The 20,076-nt window shown below is 40.1% G+C and overlaps 1 protein-coding gene across 1 annotated transcript in view; it reads right to left on the reverse strand.

The window, feature by feature from the left end:
• Positions 1-20,076, reverse strand: part of hhat (hedgehog acyltransferase) — a 121,593-nt gene that overhangs the window by 45,541 nt on the left and 55,976 nt on the right. Inside the window, exon 9 of the mRNA XM_036594003.1 lies at positions 3,556-3,591. Coding sequence (XP_036449896.1) covers positions 3,556-3,591 — 36 coding nt within the window. The remainder of the gene's footprint in view (positions 1-3,555; positions 3,592-20,076) is intronic.

The raw sequence follows: 20,076 nt of genomic DNA on the forward strand, positions 1-20,076 counted from the left end.
AGAGCATCACATTACAGTAGGATGCTGTCTGCAGTCTCCAAGACATCACCGTATTCAAGTCTCCGTGTCTCAAAGCAACAACTTGGCTGGCTCGTTTCCTCTCTCTTTCAAAGCCACATAATACGCCCTGGCTATAACTCTTCCTCAGACGCCTATATACCAGTGCACGCTCATATACACCGATCAGGCATAACATTATGACCACCTCCTTGTTTCTACACTCATTGTCCATTTTATCAGCTCCACTTACTATATAGGTGCACTTTGTAGTTCTACAGTTACAGACTGTAGTCCATCTGTTTCTCTGCATACTTTGTTAGCCCCCCTTTTACCCTGTTCTTCAGTGGTCAGGACCCTCATGGACCCTCACAGAGCAGGTACTATTTGGGTGGTGGATCATTCTCAGCACTGCAGTAACACTGACGTGGTGGTGTGTTAGTGTGTGTTGTGCTGGTCTGAGTGGATCAGACACAGCAGTGCTTGTAGGCCTTGTCCGTACACGGCCGTCTAATCAAACTGTACAGTGTTTTACCAAAGAACAAGATTTCTAAAAAAAAAAAACAGTGTGTGTTTGGCTTCAGAGGACATTCAGCCACAGTTCAAACAGCCAAACAAAGGACTCCAACAAGACGTAAACCTCCACACAAGCATCCACTCCTTGGATGCTTTAGCCTCGGATGTGATTCCTGCTGTCACTGTGCTGAGAGACTGTTGTTGAAAAACACAGATGAGGAGCAAAACTACAGCTGAACAGAAGTTCTTTTCTGGTGTGGAACAAAACTCGCTCTTCTCCGAAAGAAGCTACGAGATCCAAGGTAGTGTTAAATAATTTATCATCGCTAGCTAATGCATTTTATTCAAAATCATCTAGAACTTACTGATTTAACCTTTGTAACTCCTTGGAACCACCGGTGGTTCCAAAACACACTGTCATATTCTTTACTTCGTATCCGTCATATTTCATAAGCTATATTCAGAAGGTGGGTGTCATATGACGCTGTAACTGTCTTCTTATAAACGCTGTAACTGTCTTCTTATAAACTATAAACAGATGGCGTCTCTTTAGTGATCTGCTCTGTAAACATTATTTTTATAAAAAAATACAAAGAGCATCTAAGATTTTTGGTAAATTGTAAGCATATAGCAATATGTGTGATCATAAAACGCATTTTCTGTTAATTTGAGGGAAACATAAAAAAGATTTACACGTATTTGATGCAGTTACTGAATAACTTGCCTTAAGATTTGGGCATGTAAATTCAGATGGAAAAACCGAGTTTAACTGTTAGGTTACGTTGCACTCATTTACACTAACAACTACTTAATTCTACGTAGGTTACATGGAAAAATGGTACTGATGCATCACTGCTTACAATGGTGATGTGTGCAACAATAAGAATTCCTATTCTATTCAATCCCAACCTACACACCAGCAGCAGCAGCACGCAACAAAAGCAAAAGACTACAAAAAAACGCACCACGTACGGCATTAGCCCTTTCCTTCATATGTGCATATTCACGCATTCTGGCGCAATTCCAGCATTACGGCCGTGGAGAGGGGGATGAACATCGTCTTCACCATGCTAAACACATGCAAATCCAAGCTCTGATCAAACACCCTTTGTCGATGGAGAAGCCCGTCTTGGCGGGGGGCCGACTGGCCAGCCCGTGGCCCAAAAACCGGCGAGAGGACGCAACCTGCACACTCGTCTGCTGAATATGCAACGACAGGCACTCCAGAGGACACGAGAGGCCATTAGAATATGAATACGGGGTGTCAGGAAATGCAGGCAATGAGCCGCTCTGTCTCGCACAGGCCTTTGTTAGCCGGCCAAGGGCTTCTGCTATTGATTTAGCATATTGGTCTACTAAAGGGCATTCGCCCCAGAATAATCAGAATAAGGGAGATTAAAAACGTTCATCCAGCTGGGCTTCGCTGACCAGCCTTGTCTTTTAGAGGACGGGAAATGATTTATTTAAACGCAACAGTAGCCGTGTGCAATCGGCTAATGGACAAGGTGCTGTCGCTCGCTAAGAATGATTGAATAAGCGTGTCTTGAGGTGCATGTTTATGTGTGTATGGAGCTACAATGCTAGGAAACTGAATTAATGTTGGGGTGTGCACATGTCAGAGATGCTGACTAACTCGTGCAAGACTCGAACTCATAAACGACTCGCAGTTTGACCTGAAACTTGAGGCTAATGACCTGTGACATTTCGATAAATTCAGAAAAAACGGGTACATTAATAAAAACCCTTGGTTTCCAGCCTCGTGTGTGACGTTTACTGTCAGTTTTGCCACAGTCTTTACTGCGGTGCCGTTCTCCAGCAGCTCTCACTAGCAAGAGACTCAATATGGCTCCAAAGTACGAGCCTATTTCAGTGGTGGACAGTAACGAAGTAAATGTAATTTGTTTCTGTACTTAAGTAGTTTTTTTGTGTATCTGTACTTCACTGAAGTTTTTCCATTTTGGGAGACTTTTTACTTTCACTCCACTACATTTCAGAGTCAAATATCTCACTTTTCACTCCTCTACATTATGAGAAATCTGTCGTTCCTTTTGGTTTATGTGTGTATAAAAAACGTAACATGTCAAAACGAAAGAAGCGCAAAGCAAAAACACCAATCAGGGCACAGCGGTCACTTTGTTTTGAGCTTGTTTTGACCTGTTGGTCATACCGACCCAGTGCAGCACACGGTTCAACATCAGTGCAGCAGCGTAAAATTTGGGGAGTGTCTATTCAACATAAATGATGAACTAACCTAACTTTGTGTAAATAGACCACAATATAGAAATATGTACATATATGCAGTTGTGACTGACGGGTCTTTATTCTGAATTTATACAAACACATTTCATTTTATAGTAAATTTGTTTTGGCTAGTTTATGTTTATGAACTGAGACCTACAGATGCAGTTTAGTAAAGGAAACTCATTCCTGAACCTGAGTTTAAAGTTTTTATTAAACTTAAACTTGTAATCAAGTTGAATTAATTAATCTTTCAGTACTTCTACTTTCGATACTTAAGTACATTTGAAGGTGAATACTTCTGTACTTTACTCAAGTGGAGGTCTAAAGGGAGGAACTTCTACTTTTACTGCAGTAATATTTTACTTTGGGTCTCTCTACTTTAACTCAAGTACATGATTTGTGTACTTTGTCCACCGCTGGCCTATTTTTAGAAAAACGTTCAGTCTGCTGGACAGAACTGATATGTAGTAAATGCAGAGTTTAAAAGTAACAGGCAAATTGGCTTAAAGTTGCACAGGAGTAACATATTAATATAATTTTATACATTTATCTGCAAACAAGTTGGTTTTATATTATTGAAAGCATGTTTTGATTCGATTCCAAAAGTCTGAGTGTACGACTCTAGAGGACAAAAGCCTAATGACATGATATTTTAAAGCATGTGATGTAACGATGAAATTAGCATGAAAAAAAAGCTTTCAAAGGATTTAAACTGTAAGGTACTACTCAGTGAATGTACGTTCAGAATATGCTTTTCTTGAAGTTGGACAGACAAAGACACAGAAATGAGAAGGCGCCTACCTGATGAGCCATTTGTAGAGTCCCACGTCAAAGTGTCTGAAAGAAAAACCAAGCAATTAGAAAATAAGAGTTAACACGTTTTATTTTAGTGTAATTTTCAGAAATCTTAGGTTACTACTGTATTTGACAAAACATTATGGTTTATTCTACAGAACTAGTTCAAACTGCTGACCCAGTCAAAAAAAAACATGGAAAAAAAAATTATTAAATAAAATTATTATATACAATTATTTTAGTATTAGGCCTTAGATATTTTACAAGGATTATGCTACAATATAATTAATTGTGATTGTAACTTTGTACTTTCTATTGGGAGGTGACTGTCCTAAACCTAAAATTCCTAAATTTAGTTTCACTTGTGAAAATATTTTTTTGTAATTTTTTTTGCATAATTTTTTTTTAAATATCTAAAATTTCTTTTAAAATGAACTTGAACAACTTTAAAAAAAAAAATAAATGGTGTCACACATTTTCATGTCACAACCGAAACACAAAGAGTTTAAGTCCATAGGCGGAGCCTTATTTTAGCCACACCCCTGCATTTTAGAGCAGGAATCGAGACTGCATCCCTGTCCCTCATAACCACATGGTGAGCCATTGTTTTGAAATAAATGTGTCCCAAATCTGAAAATCAGTGTGGAACATTATGAACTGTCACTGCCGAAACACACATTCTCAGCAACCAAGTAAACTTTTTTGTTTTAATAAAAATATGATGACTTTATGTGTACAGCTGTTCAAAGTTGTGTTTGCTGGTCATGTACTGGCCAGTTTGAGTTATTCTCAAAATGACCTAAAATTGTCTCTACCGAAACAGTCACTACTGAAACATTTGCTGAAGTTTTGGTAGTGTTATGATTGTTTTGGTAGAGAAAAATGAAATGTTCACTCATTTGTTTTAATAAACATAAGGTATACAGTCACTCAGAGCAGAAGGATTTTGGTGTGAAGTGTCCAAGTCTATTAAAAGCCCAAAATCTGTTTTCAACTCTGAACAAATTCGGTACAAATGATCCGTTTATCACGGTTGTCAGAACAAAACCTTGTATCTCCAAAATGATAACTTTACAGGAGAAGGAAAAAACATACTTTACTTTTAATGTAAGTCAGTAGTCCATCTGTTTCTCTGCATACTTTGTTAGCCCCCTTTTACCCTGTTCTTCAGTGGTCAGGACCCCCATGGACCCTCACAGAGCAGGTACTGTTTGGGTGGTGGATCATTCTCAGCACTGCAGTAACACTGACGTGGTGGTGGTGTGTTAGTGTGTGTTGCGCTGGTCTGAGTGGATCAGACACAGCAGTGGTGCTGGAGTTTTTAAACACCTCAGTGTCACTGCTGGACTGAGAATAGTCCACCAACCAAAAATATCCAGCCAACAGCGTCCTGTGACCACTGATGAAGGACTAGAGGATGACAACACAAACTGTGCAGCAGCAGATGAGTTGTCGTCTCTGACTTTACATCTACAAGGTGGACTGACAAGGTAGGAGTGTCTAATAGAGTGGACAGTGAGTGGACACAGTGTTTAAAAACTCCAGCAGCACTGCTGTGTCTGATCCACTCAGACCAGCACAACACACACTAACACACCACCACATCAGTGTTACTGCAGTGCTGAGAATGATCCACCACCCAAACAGTACCTGCTCTGTGAGGGTCCATGGGGGTCCTGACCACTGAAGAACAGGGTAAAAGGGGGCTAACAAAGTATGCAGAGAAACAGATGGACTACAGTCTGTAACTGTAGAACTACAAAGTGCACCTATACAGTAAGTGGAGCTGATAAAATGGACAATGAATGTAGAAACAAGGTCATAATGTTATGCCTGATCGGTGTATATATCAGTCGAATACCTTTGACAAGACTTAAAGACAAAATGTAAGAGGCTTTATTTACACAAGCTAGAACCACTGAACAAGAAAGGTTTGCAGGGTAACAATTATCGTTACATCAGAGAAACTTGTCCATGTAGAGATAAACACTGCACTGCAATGCTTTAACAAAGCCCTGATTGGCGTGAATGGGACAGTCTGCTCAAGGGCACATCAGCAGTGATCACTGCGACCTTAGATCCTGCTCTACAAGGTCAATTACCCATAAAGCCCAGCCTCCGGTCACCAGTCAGTAAAGCCCAACAGCTCCGCTACATCCTAGCCCTATTTATACAACAGCATAAATCCAGAGCCCCTGCAGGAAACAGAGCTATTCAGCCGAGGACAGCATTCTCCCCTTAATGACATGAGCCACTTCTACACCTGCGCAAATAAAAAAGGCCCCTCGCACAGGAGACGCTTGACGGAACCACTTTAATTAATCTCTAAGGGCTGCGCGTGGTATCCGTGGCGACTGTCACTGTGTCGAGGGGATTGTGTCCAAACCCAGTGATCTGAGACCAGTTTGGCCTTTTCTCCTTTAATGGCTTAGGCTGGGACGGGGAGAAGTGACAGCAGGTCTTAAGCCAGCATTTAAAGCAATAGGAGACAAAACTGCAGACCCAGAAGACCACAGGGCTTCACAGTTTAGGGGTTCCCTCCTCTGGCACACCCGATTCAATTAGCCAGAGTCTGACAATTAGTTAAAATGTCTAGGGCTGTGTAATTTTCCAAGAATAGAGCTTTAGATTGAGTTTAAAGCAGCAGTTAGACTCACGCTAAGACTTTTGAAAGACTGAAGCCTGACACCCTCTCACATCTAAAGACAGTGTCGTGTTTTTTAGTCACAGACTATGATTTTGCAAAGACTAGGAATCTCGCAGTGTCACTATTTACAAGACTGCAACTAGATTTTTGAGATTATTCCCCATCATGCACCTGGTGGAAATTTACAAGCAGATAAACACTTTTCCTTCCACTCTGTAGTGGTACAGATGGGAAGATACGCTGGCTGGGCGTGTAAAGATCTGGGGCTCAGAGCAGTTCACTATAGAACTGTGTACTCTGGCAGATCATCACCCAGAATCTTTTAATTAACCTGTAAAATGTGCTGCTACTTTTTTAATTTGATATGAAGATTTACACATCAACACAACGTGCAGCGATTCAGCATTGTTGTTTGGGTGTCATGAACTAAACCATAAGAAACAAACAAACAAAATGAGAAACCACTGTAACAGAAAATAGAAAACAAATAGAAAACAACTGATAATTCTTCAATAATGGCATTCTTAAAGTCCTCTGTACATTTCCTTACGTGTTACAGGGTCAGTGAACCTGAAATATTAAAACAGTCATGCCTGCATATTCTCTCTCTCTCTCTCTCTCTCTCAACCAGCACTCACGCGCGCCCCTGGCACGTCACTATTTGCGTGAGCCAAGACTTAAAACATACGATAATATTAAACACGGTTGATTTTGTCGCAGCATCAAGACGAGAAAAGGACTGACTTAAGACCTCCATCTTGACCACCTTATACTAAACGATCGAGATGACGCGAGCGCGGCGCGACTCTAACAAGACTCTCGTGACTTTATTCCGACATGGATATTTGTCTGCGACAGTGAAACCCCTTGAAAAGTCGTGTGGTGTAAGGCCGGCACTAGTTTGGGCTCATAATCTTGGGGAGCTGTCTGAATGTGCACTTGCGCTACAGCACAGTGGTTAGGCTATTATTTGGGGGGACAAAAAAAACATGATAAATATTTTTGGGGAAAAAACTTGCATTGAACTGTCCACAGTGGTGGTGATAGAAATGATGTCTGATGAGTTTAACCCTTTAAAATCCCAGGCTTATTACATAGAAAGGCTTATTATTCAGTAAGTACAGGGACGTCAATGCAAACTGGTGGAGTTATTCTTATTATAGACGTGTGTATTAAAGCTGGTAACCTTTAAGAGGTTAATACCTTAATTCTACTTGATTAAATTACACTAACCAGTTATAAATATGCTGCCTGTTTTGAAATTGTTTTAGGATAAACGTTTGGCCTAAAACATATTTTTAAAATTCAATTCATAGTGGTGAGGTACATGGAGAGCGTTATGAGACAAATAGTCCCTAAAAAAAAATATTTTTTTAGATTTACCCCTATTTTACTATCATCAACATACATATAAAACCTCAGAATGCTTGTAGACTTCGCGACCCCTGGTTCCTATAATCACCACTGTAAAGAAGGTTTCTCTACAATGAACCATTTCACAGTGACTCTGTTCACAACTGCAATTTCCACATGATTAACATGACCAAGGGTTATTTCATTTTAGAGCAGGGAAATTTTACGGATGGTGAGTTAGCGTGGGCCCCAGTGGTCAAAACTAATTTACTACCAATTTAGAAAAGAAAAAGAAATTGTACATTCATTTTTTTTTCAATAACTCTGTTCTTTATTACTAGATCATTTACTTTCATGGTCAATTTCAAGATCCCACTTCTGTGGGATCACACACTACTGTGTGTGCGTGTGTGTTCACTAGTGTGTATGTGGTGTCTCACAGCGCAGGTGGGTTAGATGAAGGTGAAGGTGAAATTTCCCCGTTGTGGGACTAATAAGGGTCTCTTAATCTTAAGATGCCATCACACTTTTATTGAACTGCACTATCACACCATCCCTGTCTTTGCTTGTAAGAACTTTCTAAAAATCTTGCCATCATTACTATTAGTGGTAGTAACCCAGATGTGAAATACAGAGGGTCCCGGGGGTCTATTTAACTTCTTGGACCCTCTTAATATCTTAAAGGGTTCTGGAAAACAAACTTACGCTGTCCATGAGGGAAAAACAGATGCTCAAATACAAATTCAGGGAAAGGTCGTCGTCTAGCTGCTTCACCCACAGTCGGTGAGCTTCAGTCTTTGGTATTCTTAAATAACTAGAGACGCAGCACTGGTCTGCCTCAGGGTGGCGCTGTGGCAAATTGGTTCTCCCAGATGGTCCAGGCAACTGTAACTATGCCTGAGATACCTCTGATAAACATTTACAAACTTTTCAATTTGCCACAGCTTATTGGTAAAAACTAAAAACTTGCCCAACTTCCCAAAAGACCATGAACTGTTGCTCATTTCTCAGACTGAAGACAAAAATGATGGGATGTGTAAGACCTCAGTTGTTCTGTGGAAGACCGCAATACCAAACTAGAGGACAGCATTTCCAAATGAAGCACTGTTAACCCAAATATTTGGTTGCCACTGGATCTAGCATCTGCGCTACTTTGGCAAGTGAGTGAGTAGCCAGCCAACATGGGAACCCAGGGGGTATTTCGGACACTGGCAGTATCTTTGTACAACCGCTGATGCTTCTAGACACAGAGACTGCAGGAGACCTAACAAGCCGGTGGAACTGGACATGACTAAATTGAAGGGAAAATGGGGAAAAAGGCGGTCCCACTTTATATTAAGTGTCTCTAATAACTGTGCAGTTACACATGAATAACATATGCAACAACAATGTAACTACTGATGATTCAGTCAGTGTTACAGATGGGTTACAGAAGTGCAACTAATGTAATTACACATGTGTATCTTTTTGATACACTATAGATCAGAAGTCTTTTCCAGCAGTTAAAGGAAGTATGTTTGACATAACGTTACATTTGTTTTACATGATTACTGTGGAAATACTCTTGTAACAAGGTGACCTAATCACATCACTTTGATTAATACCATCTGTAATTACACTGTACCTTTATAACAACTACACAAGAACTTTCCTGTAGTGTAGTAAGTGGACAGTTCCTGTGTAGTTATTATGTAGGTACTGTGTAATAATGGAGTGGTTATATAGACGTTGCTTTGGGGTTAATGCAACACATTTAATTAAATGTTATAAAATTTACATTTTAACTTAAGGGGTCATCTGCTGTCCGGTCACATATACATACAGAATGGTTTAAAGCTGAAACTGGTTACAGTATCACAGCACTAGTAACATAAATGCTGGCTAAATGTTAGGAAAGCTGGCAGATACAGTGTAAGTAATGTCTTAATGTAAGTTATTACACACTTCCTTTTACTGCTGGAAAAGACCTCTGAGAACAACTGCTGTTCCAGTCTGATTACAAATGTAATTACATTTGTGTTATTACTCGTGTAATTACATGAGAGAGAATAGGCTGTTACAACTATTAAGATACACTCGTGTAATTACATGAGGCAAAACTGAAGCTGATATGCATGTGTAATTACATAGGATGTACTGCTGTAATTCATCGGTAACAGTGACTAAATCAATAGTAGTTACATTGTTGTTACATATGTTGTTCATATGTAACCATACAGTTATTAGATACACTTAATATAAAGAGGGACCAAAAATGCCTCAATAAAAATTCAATAAGTAAATAAATGAAAATGCATTAAAACGTATTATTTAAAACCACATTCAATCATTTGCTACGGTATTTTCCATAGTTATTTGAATAAGAGGATTAGGCAACAGCCTAGTAAAAATGACTATTGATGTACAAATGGTGGATTTAAAATTACTGTAAAGCATGAGTAATAACTACATTCCCCATCATCCCATCTAAAACTAATCCTGTCCAAATAGTACTTTAATGAGATGTCCTATTAATGCTAATGCCATTGTGAGGGTGTTAACCTAACACTGATATTCTAAGTGCTGTCAATGGCAATTTGATAGTTCTTCTAGTGGAAATTAAATGCTGGTTCTAGAACTAACATGTTGACAAGCAGTAATAAATCATCTAACTTTGCATATACTGAATTACAAAGCATTTATAATTCCTTCAATACAAACACAGGCAGTCTCGCCAGGGTAAAAGACCACAGATTTCTTAAAAAAAAAGCCTTTTTTTGAGGTGTTAAAAAAGGTAAAAAAGTAAGCAGAGCCCATAGTTCATAACCACCACCCCCATGTCATTTGAACCCATATAAAACGGGAGTTAACTAACCCATAAAAACAGATCTCTAGACCTCAAACCTCCCGTCTCCTATCCACAGAATGACAAACTCCGCCAGGAATCCTCAGGGTTTGATTTGTCTCTCATCAAAGAAAATATTATTACGGCAGAAAATCAATTCTGCCCTTTGTCTCTCCCTGTTCTCTCTTTCTCTACCCCTCTCTCTCTCCCACTCCCTCTCCCAGTCTCCCTTCCTCTCTCTCCCCCCAAAAAAGTCTGTGCACCATGATCAGACCTCTGTGAACGAGCCCCGAAAGGTCACATCACATCTTCTCAACTCCATATATTCCTTCCCTGTTACATTCTCGCCATCCGGCTCCATTCGTTCCCATCGGCTGGCTGTAAACCCCCCTCTCTTCTCGTTCGCTGTAATAAGGGAAAGCCATTGATTTCCTGTCACAGACAGAGGAATACAGTAAGATGGATGGATGGAGTGTGTATTTCACACTGTAACTGAAATGACTCAAATGAGCTACAAACGCACACACAAAAGGCTGCACTGTGGCACTAATGAAAAAAAGAACGAAAACAGCCCCAGGGGCTCAGATGTATACTGCTGAATCTTAGGACTATGGAGGCCAGTTGACCCACCAATAGACTGGCTGGACGCACTGCAAGAGCTTCACAACTGGTCTGAACTTCTACCCTTACGTTAGTGCACAAAAGCCTCCATTAGAGATGACTGCTGTCAATCACCAAACCACCAACCTAACCAATTCACTGCGTCACTAACCAAGTAGATTATTTCTGTAATTGCTTAACCATTTACCTATTGAATATTGCTTCAAAACCCAATAGCACTTTTTACTTAAAGGATCCATGTCCTATTTTTATTGTAATTTATTGTTTTCCTTGTGGTTCACTTGTGATGTTTGTATGGGTTTATGTACCAAAAACAGCCATCATTTTTTTTTTTTACATGACAATTCTTTAACCTCTCTTCATCCCTTTTAAACAGCTGTTCTTGTTGCCTTAAAGACGGATATTTAAGCAACAGAACACGAGAAGGAGTGTCTTATCACGAAATAACATCACAATTTTTGTCAACTGCTTAATTAAAAGGTAGACAAAGGTTTTATTGAAAACTGAATGACAGATTGCAAGCAAGCTGTAACAAGGAAGTGGCTGCCTCCTGACCCCCCACAGTGGATGACTGGATAAACCTGGTCAATAAAATATATGTAATGGAAAAAATTACTTTTTCTATTAGACTGAAGATGACAAAATTATCAAAATTATGGTTAAAATGGGTCAACTATATAAAGTGTGTAAGGCCAGAGTTTGCAGAGATACAATGTTAGTGAGCACTCCCCTTTTTTTTCCTGAGTTATTTATTTTATTTACAACCCCATTGTGATGCTGTGCAAAATGAAAATAAAAACAAAACGCAACGATATGCAAATTATTTAAACCCTATATTTAACTGAAAATCGTACAAAGACAACATATCAAATGTTAAAACTGAGAAAATTTTTTGTTTTTTAAAAATATATGCCCATTTTGAATTTGATGCCAACAACACGTTTAAAAAAGTTAGGACGGGGTCTGTTTACCACTGTGTTTCATCACCTCTTCTTTAACAACACTCTGTAAGCGTTTGGGAACTGAGGAGACACTGCCGTAGTTTTGAAAGTGAAATGTTTTCTCATTTTTGTTTGATATAATATTTCAGCTGCTCGGCAGTTCAGAGTCTCCTTTGTTGTATTTTTCATTTCATAATGCGCCAAATGTTTTCAGTGGTGACAGGTCTGGACTGCAGGCAGGCCGGTTCATCACCTGGACTCTTTTAATACGGAGCAATGCTGTTGTATTTTATGCACAATGTGGTTTTGCATTGTCTTACTGAAATAATCAAGGCCTTCCCTGAAAAAGACGTCGTCTGGATGGCAGCATATGCCAAGCATGTATAAATTGTTCAGCATTAATGGTGCCTTCACAAATGTGCACGTCATCCATGCCATGTGCACTAATGCCCCCCCTAAACCATCATGAATACTGGCTTTTGAACTGTGGACTGATAACAAGCTGAGTGGTCTTTAGCCCGGAGGACACAGTGTCCATGATTTCCAAAAAAGAATTTAAAATGTTGATTTGCAGACCACAGGACAGTCAGGAGGAACTGCCTTACAGTTCTCGACGACGGCTACACATTTTGTGCACTGGATGCATTGAGCTGTGCATTTTACCAGAAACCACCAAACAGCTCACAGTCTGAAAGCGTATCTGACTGACCCCAATGCTGACCGATGACAGCAGAAATCAGAAATCAGAAATCTTCGAATACATGTGAAATGTAAGGTTAAAACATACTTTATTCTATGTAAAGAAATATGAAATGGCAAGCTAATCACACTAAAATGACATAGCCCTACCCCACCAATGCCCAGAACTCAATCACAGCCTCCCACCAACCAGAACAGAAACGTACTGACCGGTATGACATTACAGACCCACCGCTTAATGAGATCCTAAGCTTGCCAACTCTTAGTTTACTTCAGCACTTACAGCACAACATTACTGGCTCGTCATCAAACGTTATGAGCCTTTAAGCCATCGTTAAGGATCTACAGCATCCCTCAGCTCCCAGCTCTAGCACACAGACTTCAGGTCATGTGCGGCAGCATATGGCGGCTAAGACGAAAGGAAATGGTCGCTGAGCTTTAACTAGCTGCCTGTGGCTTCGTATCATTCTCAGCCCATAGTCAGAGCTTTCACGGTAAAAGCTTAAACCCCCAATTAAGAGGCGCTGCTGTGAGCAGGCCAGTTGTTAATCAAGCCTGGACAGATGTTTCTAAATGCCAACACTGTTACAAGAATGCAATCGCAGATAAATTCCACAAAACAACAACTCGACGACGTGCACGTCTTCTGTGATCTCTGTTAGCAAACACTGAAGCAAGTCCCAGGGCAGCGGCGGTGCTGTTTCAGCAGTTCTAAATTGGAGCTTTAATAGCCCTGTGGCTAATTGCATATGAGTGAAAACAACAATTCAACTCCCAGAGAGAGAATGAAGCCATATGCTGGCTAATATATATAAATATCTGCCTAAGAGCACACAGGGAAGTAAGGCAAGAAAGCGGATGGAGACGAATAGATGGGAATCCAGTGAGTGGATGCTGTCAGATGGAACCAGAGGATATTGCTAAAGATTGCGTGCGAGAGAGATACCCTAAGGACAACCAGACTTGATGACATCTGAGAAGTTAAGCGAATTGTTCCCAAAAAATTGAGCAATTAATGCTAAACAGGCATCGCTGGAACCGCAGCATCATTTTGTAGAGAGCGGGAACAGGTGGCGGCGCAGGAACAAGAACGGCGGAAAGCATTTCATCAGCTGAAATGACAAAAGAGGACGGCGGTCCCTGTGTGCATGCGCAGGAGATCCTTCAGTAGCTTTTGTAGAAGAGCATGATTTATTCCAGCACTCTCTGCCAGCCGTTATAAAAGACTGGCAGAGCTGTGAAAAGTAATGTGAGGGAGAGCTTCAGGTTCAAATCCCAGCCGTGCGGCACGCTGCCTGTGCTGAAATCTCACTTGAAGGGAAGGATCTACATGGTCAAAATGCGGCTCAGTGCATTCTCCCGTCAGTGTAATGAAGACTGTGAGGGCCTGTATGTTTTCACCAGCTTTATGCTCTCAGTCGAATGCACAGGAGACTGATGGCCATGCCGTGCAAATTACCAAACAAGCTTAAAGAAGATATTAATATGAGATATATGATAACCCGCTTGGATTAAGGAAGGGGAAAGTCAAAGGAAAATAAGTGAAAAAACAGGAGTTTCCAAATTTAGAGTTCAAGGTGTTTTTCTCCATCCTTCCTCTGGTGTTCTCAGAACAATCGAACGTCCACCCCGGAGTCCAGGGGCCGTAGTGCAAGAATTGAACTGAATTTAGGACAGAAGCTATTACAAAACAACAGTTCTTAAATTCATAAACTTATCATTAAAAAAAGAGTATTACAGAAACATCTTAACCTCTTATTGACCAGGGTATATTTTGGTTTGTCCATCCGAATCTACATGACCAAATCGTGAGGCAAATTATTCAGTAACTGCACGAAATAAATGTAAATTTTTATTTTATTTCATTAATTTGTTTATTTTAAAAGCTCCCCTCAAATTAACAGAACATGTGTTTTATGATCACACATATTGCTATATGATTACAATTTACTGCTGAAAGCCAAAAATCTTAGATGCTCTTTGCATTTTTTTATAAAAATCATTTTTACAGAGCAGATCACTGAAGAGACGCCATCTGTTTATAGTTTATAGCCCAGATTTGTGGAAAAATGGGTCGACTTTCAGTAGAAAAAAAAAAATTGTGAGTTCAGCTTCTTTTATTATAAGGGTTTAAACTTACATCACCCATCTATTTGACTGGAAAGAAGACAGTTACAGCTCTCATATGACCCCCACCTTTAGAATGTAGCTTATGAAATATGAAAGTTATGAAGAATATGACAAAGTATGTTTTGGAACCACCGATGGTCTCAAGACTAAGTCTCCTAAATACTGTCCTACCTTTAAGATAAACCCCAGAGGGTCTTAATTTCTGTTTTAACCATCTGTTTCTATTGTTTTATGCAGTGTCAGGCAGCACAGTTCACTATAACTGGCATAATGATGCTACCTTTACCGACACTGAAAACGGTGCTTCGCTTTGTGAGGGTTTTTTTTCTCACAGCGTTTTAAAAGTCCCAGACGCTGCAGACACGATCTCCACCGCCCCCTCTTATCACCTTTGGGTGTTAATGTTGATAAAAACTCATCAGATACAGTATTAGAGTGATGGTGGTGAATAATGAGGAGACAGAGCTGAACGTGTGTCTGTTTATTAGGAGAAATAACATTAGCGCGCTCGGCTAAAACGTTTGGGAAATGGAAACTGAAACTGACAATATTCTTAACCTTCAGTTTATCACGCTTTAATTCTGTTTGTCCTTTCTTGTACATCAGTAACGGTATCTAATGTTAGCTGTCTGACTAATTTGATTACGTGTTTATGTTTCAGCTGTGCGCGTAGGGTCGGTTGCTAGGTAACAGACATGACAGTTGAGATAAGATGCTGTAAGATAAGATTCCTAAATCAAGATAAGATTTGCTTCTGTAATACGAATTTGTGAAAAATCGTAACTTGACCCATCAGATCTTAACTTAAGACAAAAAAACAGGAGGTTTCTGCAATACGGCCTCAGATCTCAATATCACTGAAAGTGTTTGGGATTACTTGGGTTATGAGAAGCAGGAAGTGCAACCATCTTCTAAGACTGAAGTGTGGAAAAACATCCTGCTAAACAGAAAGCAGTTAGAAAAGAACGGAAGCTCTAATGAAGGCAAAGAGTGGAAAAGAAATTCTATTACATTTAATTGTTGAGGCTTCTGTGCAATTTTCCCTTAAAATGTATGCTTCCTGCTTTTTTTCCCCCCCATGCTGAAAAATTAATAACTTGTACTCAATGTGTAAATTTGATTTTTAATGCCCCCTGATATGTGGAACTGGCTAGGTTCCATCCTACTGAGTCTGAATGTTGGCAATACCACAGCAATCCACAGCCAGGAGTGCAAGCACAACTAGCACAGCTGCTCTCCGGGTGAAAGGATGGCTTGAGTTCTTTTAGTCGATCTACAGCATTGTTGGCCAATCATGGACATCTGCAACCTCACACTCACAAAACTGGGCAGTCTGTATTCTCCAGCAAGCATCATCAGCCGCCCTGCAGTAGACAGAAGGAGTTCATGTGCCGCAGAGATACGTTCACCTTCACACTCCCAGATTTCCTGATCCTGTACAACATGCAAACAAAGCGAACTGCAGTTTTAACACACAGTTTGACTGTGAAATGCCTAAAGTATGCTGGCTTGAGCCATTTTATAAAGATCTAGAGGTCTCCAGCTTGTAAAAGCCTGTGATTACCCGCAGGGCTACAGCGGGAGTTAATGACAATCTCAAATACTGCCCTGCTTGCAGAGGCTGGCCTTCATTTCTGCGTAATACATTTCATGCGGCATTTGACTAGAAGTCACAAAATTTAAAGGTCAAATAAAAGAGGCTATTAACAAGTCCATTTTCTCAGAAAGGAACCTGCTCAGCAGTCTCACTATATAAATACAAACATACACTATATGGACGTTTCCTTTAATTACTTAGAGTTTAGGTGTTTTAGCCACGTCCACTGCTAACAGGTATATAAAATCAAGCATATAGCCATGCAGTCTCCCCAAACATCAGCAGTACAATGGATCATACTAAAGAGTATGACTTTAAACATGGCGCCTTGGTGAAATCGCTGCTCTGCTAGATCTGCCCTAGTCAACCGTAAGTGCCACTATGGTGCAATAGAAGCGTCTGTGAACAACAACAGCTCAGCCATGAAGTGATAGACCCCGTAAACACGAGCACGTATTGCATCACCCACCTTAGTGTTCCAAATTTCGTTTGGAAGCAATACCAGCACAAGAACTTCCATGGCCGAGCATCTGCAAACAAGCCTAAGATCACCATGCGAAATGCCAACCGCTGGCTGGAGTGATGTAAAGCATGATGCCACTGGACTTCACCAACCGTTCTTAAGAAGAAGTTTCGGTAACACTTTCTATGAATGTCACCTTTGTAAGTATCTGTAAATGCATTCATAACATGTTATAATGCATGCATAAGACACTATAAACACAGCTATAAATATTTATAAAAATGCATTATACATTATAGCCATGTTTATTACGCATTATGAATTGTTAACATAATTCATTATAAGTACTGATCATAACAAATTATAAGAGCTCATAAGTTGTATTTGTCTGCTCTAAGTAAAGTGAAGCGTACTGTACTAAATCCTCCTCCAGTGTTCAGAGTGAGGCTTCAAGTTGAAGTATTTACTGAAGGATTTACTGAAACACTAAAACATTCACAGTAAAGCACATTACAGGCTTCAAATGTCAGAGTTTAAACTAGAGCTGCCATCAGTGTTTTACCCAATGTGGGAAAGGTAATGTTCACCACCGTTAGCTTGGTATTTGTCTTTACTTTACGCTCTCCAAGCTAGGACTGACTTCTTTGGCACTGACATTATAACATGTTATTAACACTATTTATAATGCATTATATTGACAATTCATAATGTATAATAAACATGGCTAAAAAGTGTAATCCAGAGTAATTCTTTTTTCTAAATATTTATAACCATGTTTATAATGCCTTATGAAAACATTATAACATGTTATAAATGTATTTATAGATGCTTATAAAAGGTGACATTCATAGAAAGTGTTACCGAAGTTTCTTCCAAAAACCCACTTATGCACTTATGCAAAAACTTAGGGAGGTATTGGAGAATAAGGCCCATTCTCTGGAGTGATGAATCACGCTTCACTATCTGGCAGTATGATGAATGAATCTGGGTTTAGTGGATGTCAGGAGAACGCTACGTACCGGAATGCATAATGCCAGCAGTAAAGTTTGGTGGAGGAGGGATAATGGGCTGGGGCTGGTTTCCAGGGTTTGGGCCTCTTAGTTCCAGTGAAGAGTGCTGTTAATGCTCGGTCACGCTGATATTTAAAACTAGCTCACAACACATCAACTTGGGCAGCCCGGTCAAAGGACGTTTTGTTGATTTTCTAACGCAACCTGTACAGAGAACACACTTCTATACATTTGAATGCACAATTACTGTTCATCTGCTGTGTCTCTATGACATAGTTTAAATAGCAGTAAACCATCCTGGTATTGGGCAGCTTAGTTTTATTTGCTAAATCAACTTAACTATCAGTCAGTGATTCACATTCAAACGTCCGACACTTTGGCAATTTTTTCTCCGAAATCTTTACTGGGTCATAGCAATCTTTGTGTTTTCCTAATTTATGTGGCGGTGGAACAGCAGAGCAATGCAATGCATCAAGAATAGAAACGGTACGCCAAACATGGTGCGTAGCATCATGCTCTGCTGCTCGCAGCTGGTGCAGACAGCTTCACTGTCTAGAACGGGAGCATTCTGGTTTCGTCGTTGTCGCTCACTCGCTTTGCTTGCTGTTAGGACACGGTGTAAGGGTACTGTGAGTTAGAATATAAAATCTGAACTTTAGACGCACTCGAGCCCATAAGTGCTATAGCTGCGCTATGTCTAATCTCCCAAGCAATGCTGCAGCGCTTCTCCACCGGTGTGGTACAGTTCACTCAGTAAAACCATTAACATCACCGAAACAATCAGGGTCTATTATAAGTTACAGTCATCTTAAAACAAGAGGGCCAAATGATCCTTTTTCCTGATTGAAACTGTTTTCTTTTGCTTTTCTTGGCTGAAATGTCTTTAACCCTTTTGTTGCCATATGGAGGCTAAAGCAGAGAGCTAATAGCAGATTTACAGTGATCTGGCTGTGTGTTTGGGCTGTATTTCTGGGTTGTGGGATGTAAGAGCTGGTTTCTCTCACTCTGGCTAGCGATGGCAGGTTTCTCTGTATGAATCATGTCGTTATTTTTAACCCTTTGTTTATAATATGAAGGCTAAAAGCAGAGATGTGATATAACAGTAGCGAGTGGGGTTTGGGTGATTTTGGAGCTGGATCTCTGGCTGATGGGTGGTCACAGGTGGATGAAATCACTCTGGATGGTGAAGCAGAGTCTGATGATCTGATGTGTGAATCATGTCGCTGTTTTAACCCTTTGATGGAAAATGAAGGGCAAAAAACAGAGCAATAATATCAGGATTTTGGGTGATTTTCCGAGCCGAATTACTCACTGATGCTGACGTCACAGCTCGTTGACGATGAAGATGTCACATTAAGTAGTTAGTGGTGGGTCTGCTGAATGATATATGGATCATGTCTTAAACCGTTCTGAAGTTATGAAGACTAGACTCTCAAGTCACATCACTGTCGAAGAAGACAGCAGTCAGTCTACTGTTAACATGGCATCTTGGCTACGGGAGACAAATAATTCACTACAGTGAATTTTTGGGATTTAAAATCACATCTTTTTCTTCTTAAGCATTTTTCTTGAGCTACGCTCTCATACATTTTGCTATGCATACCTCAAGACTTGTATGCCTGCTCAAAAATTCAGTCCCAAATCTAGTGCGCAACATGGCCTAGATACTTGGCGGCTAGCACGGACTGGACAACAACGACAAAGCCATTCTGCTGACAGATTAGCAAGAGCCTTTGAGATTAAGCCAAATTACACATCTGAGTTTGTACTGGATTAGGAGTATTCATCAAAAGAATAATGTTACAATCAAACTTCAGAAAACAGAAACACTCCTATGGCCAGATCTCCACTGTTAGACTAATTTTTATGTCAAAGCAATGATGTAGGATGCATTTAGCTGTTTTCATTTGCATATAAAAAGCATGTATTCAAACTTCACCTCTACGATTCCTTGCTGAACCGTATCTCACTGCATGTCGGCATGCCAGTTTGCAAGTTCTGGTTTGTGTGTCTCATTATACAGAGATGGGCCAGACTGAGCAGATTGGTCCAGGGCTAAATGAACAGCATCTTCAGATCAACCAGTCACCTTCCATCTGCTCGGCCAGCGAAACCAGGCCATGGAAACTGGCTACTCACCACACACACACACACAGATTTCTTATTATGAAACAATATCTAAAGCCCTTTTTGAGCTGTATTAGTTCAACTTGAGGAGGTACTGTAATTTAAGTGATTACCT

The sequence above is a fragment of the Colossoma macropomum genome, unplaced genomic scaffold (genome assembly GCF_904425465.1).
Source record: "Colossoma macropomum unplaced genomic scaffold, Colossoma_macropomum, whole genome shotgun sequence".
In the NCBI taxonomy this organism is placed as follows: Eukaryota; Metazoa; Chordata; class Actinopteri; order Characiformes; family Serrasalmidae; genus Colossoma; species Colossoma macropomum.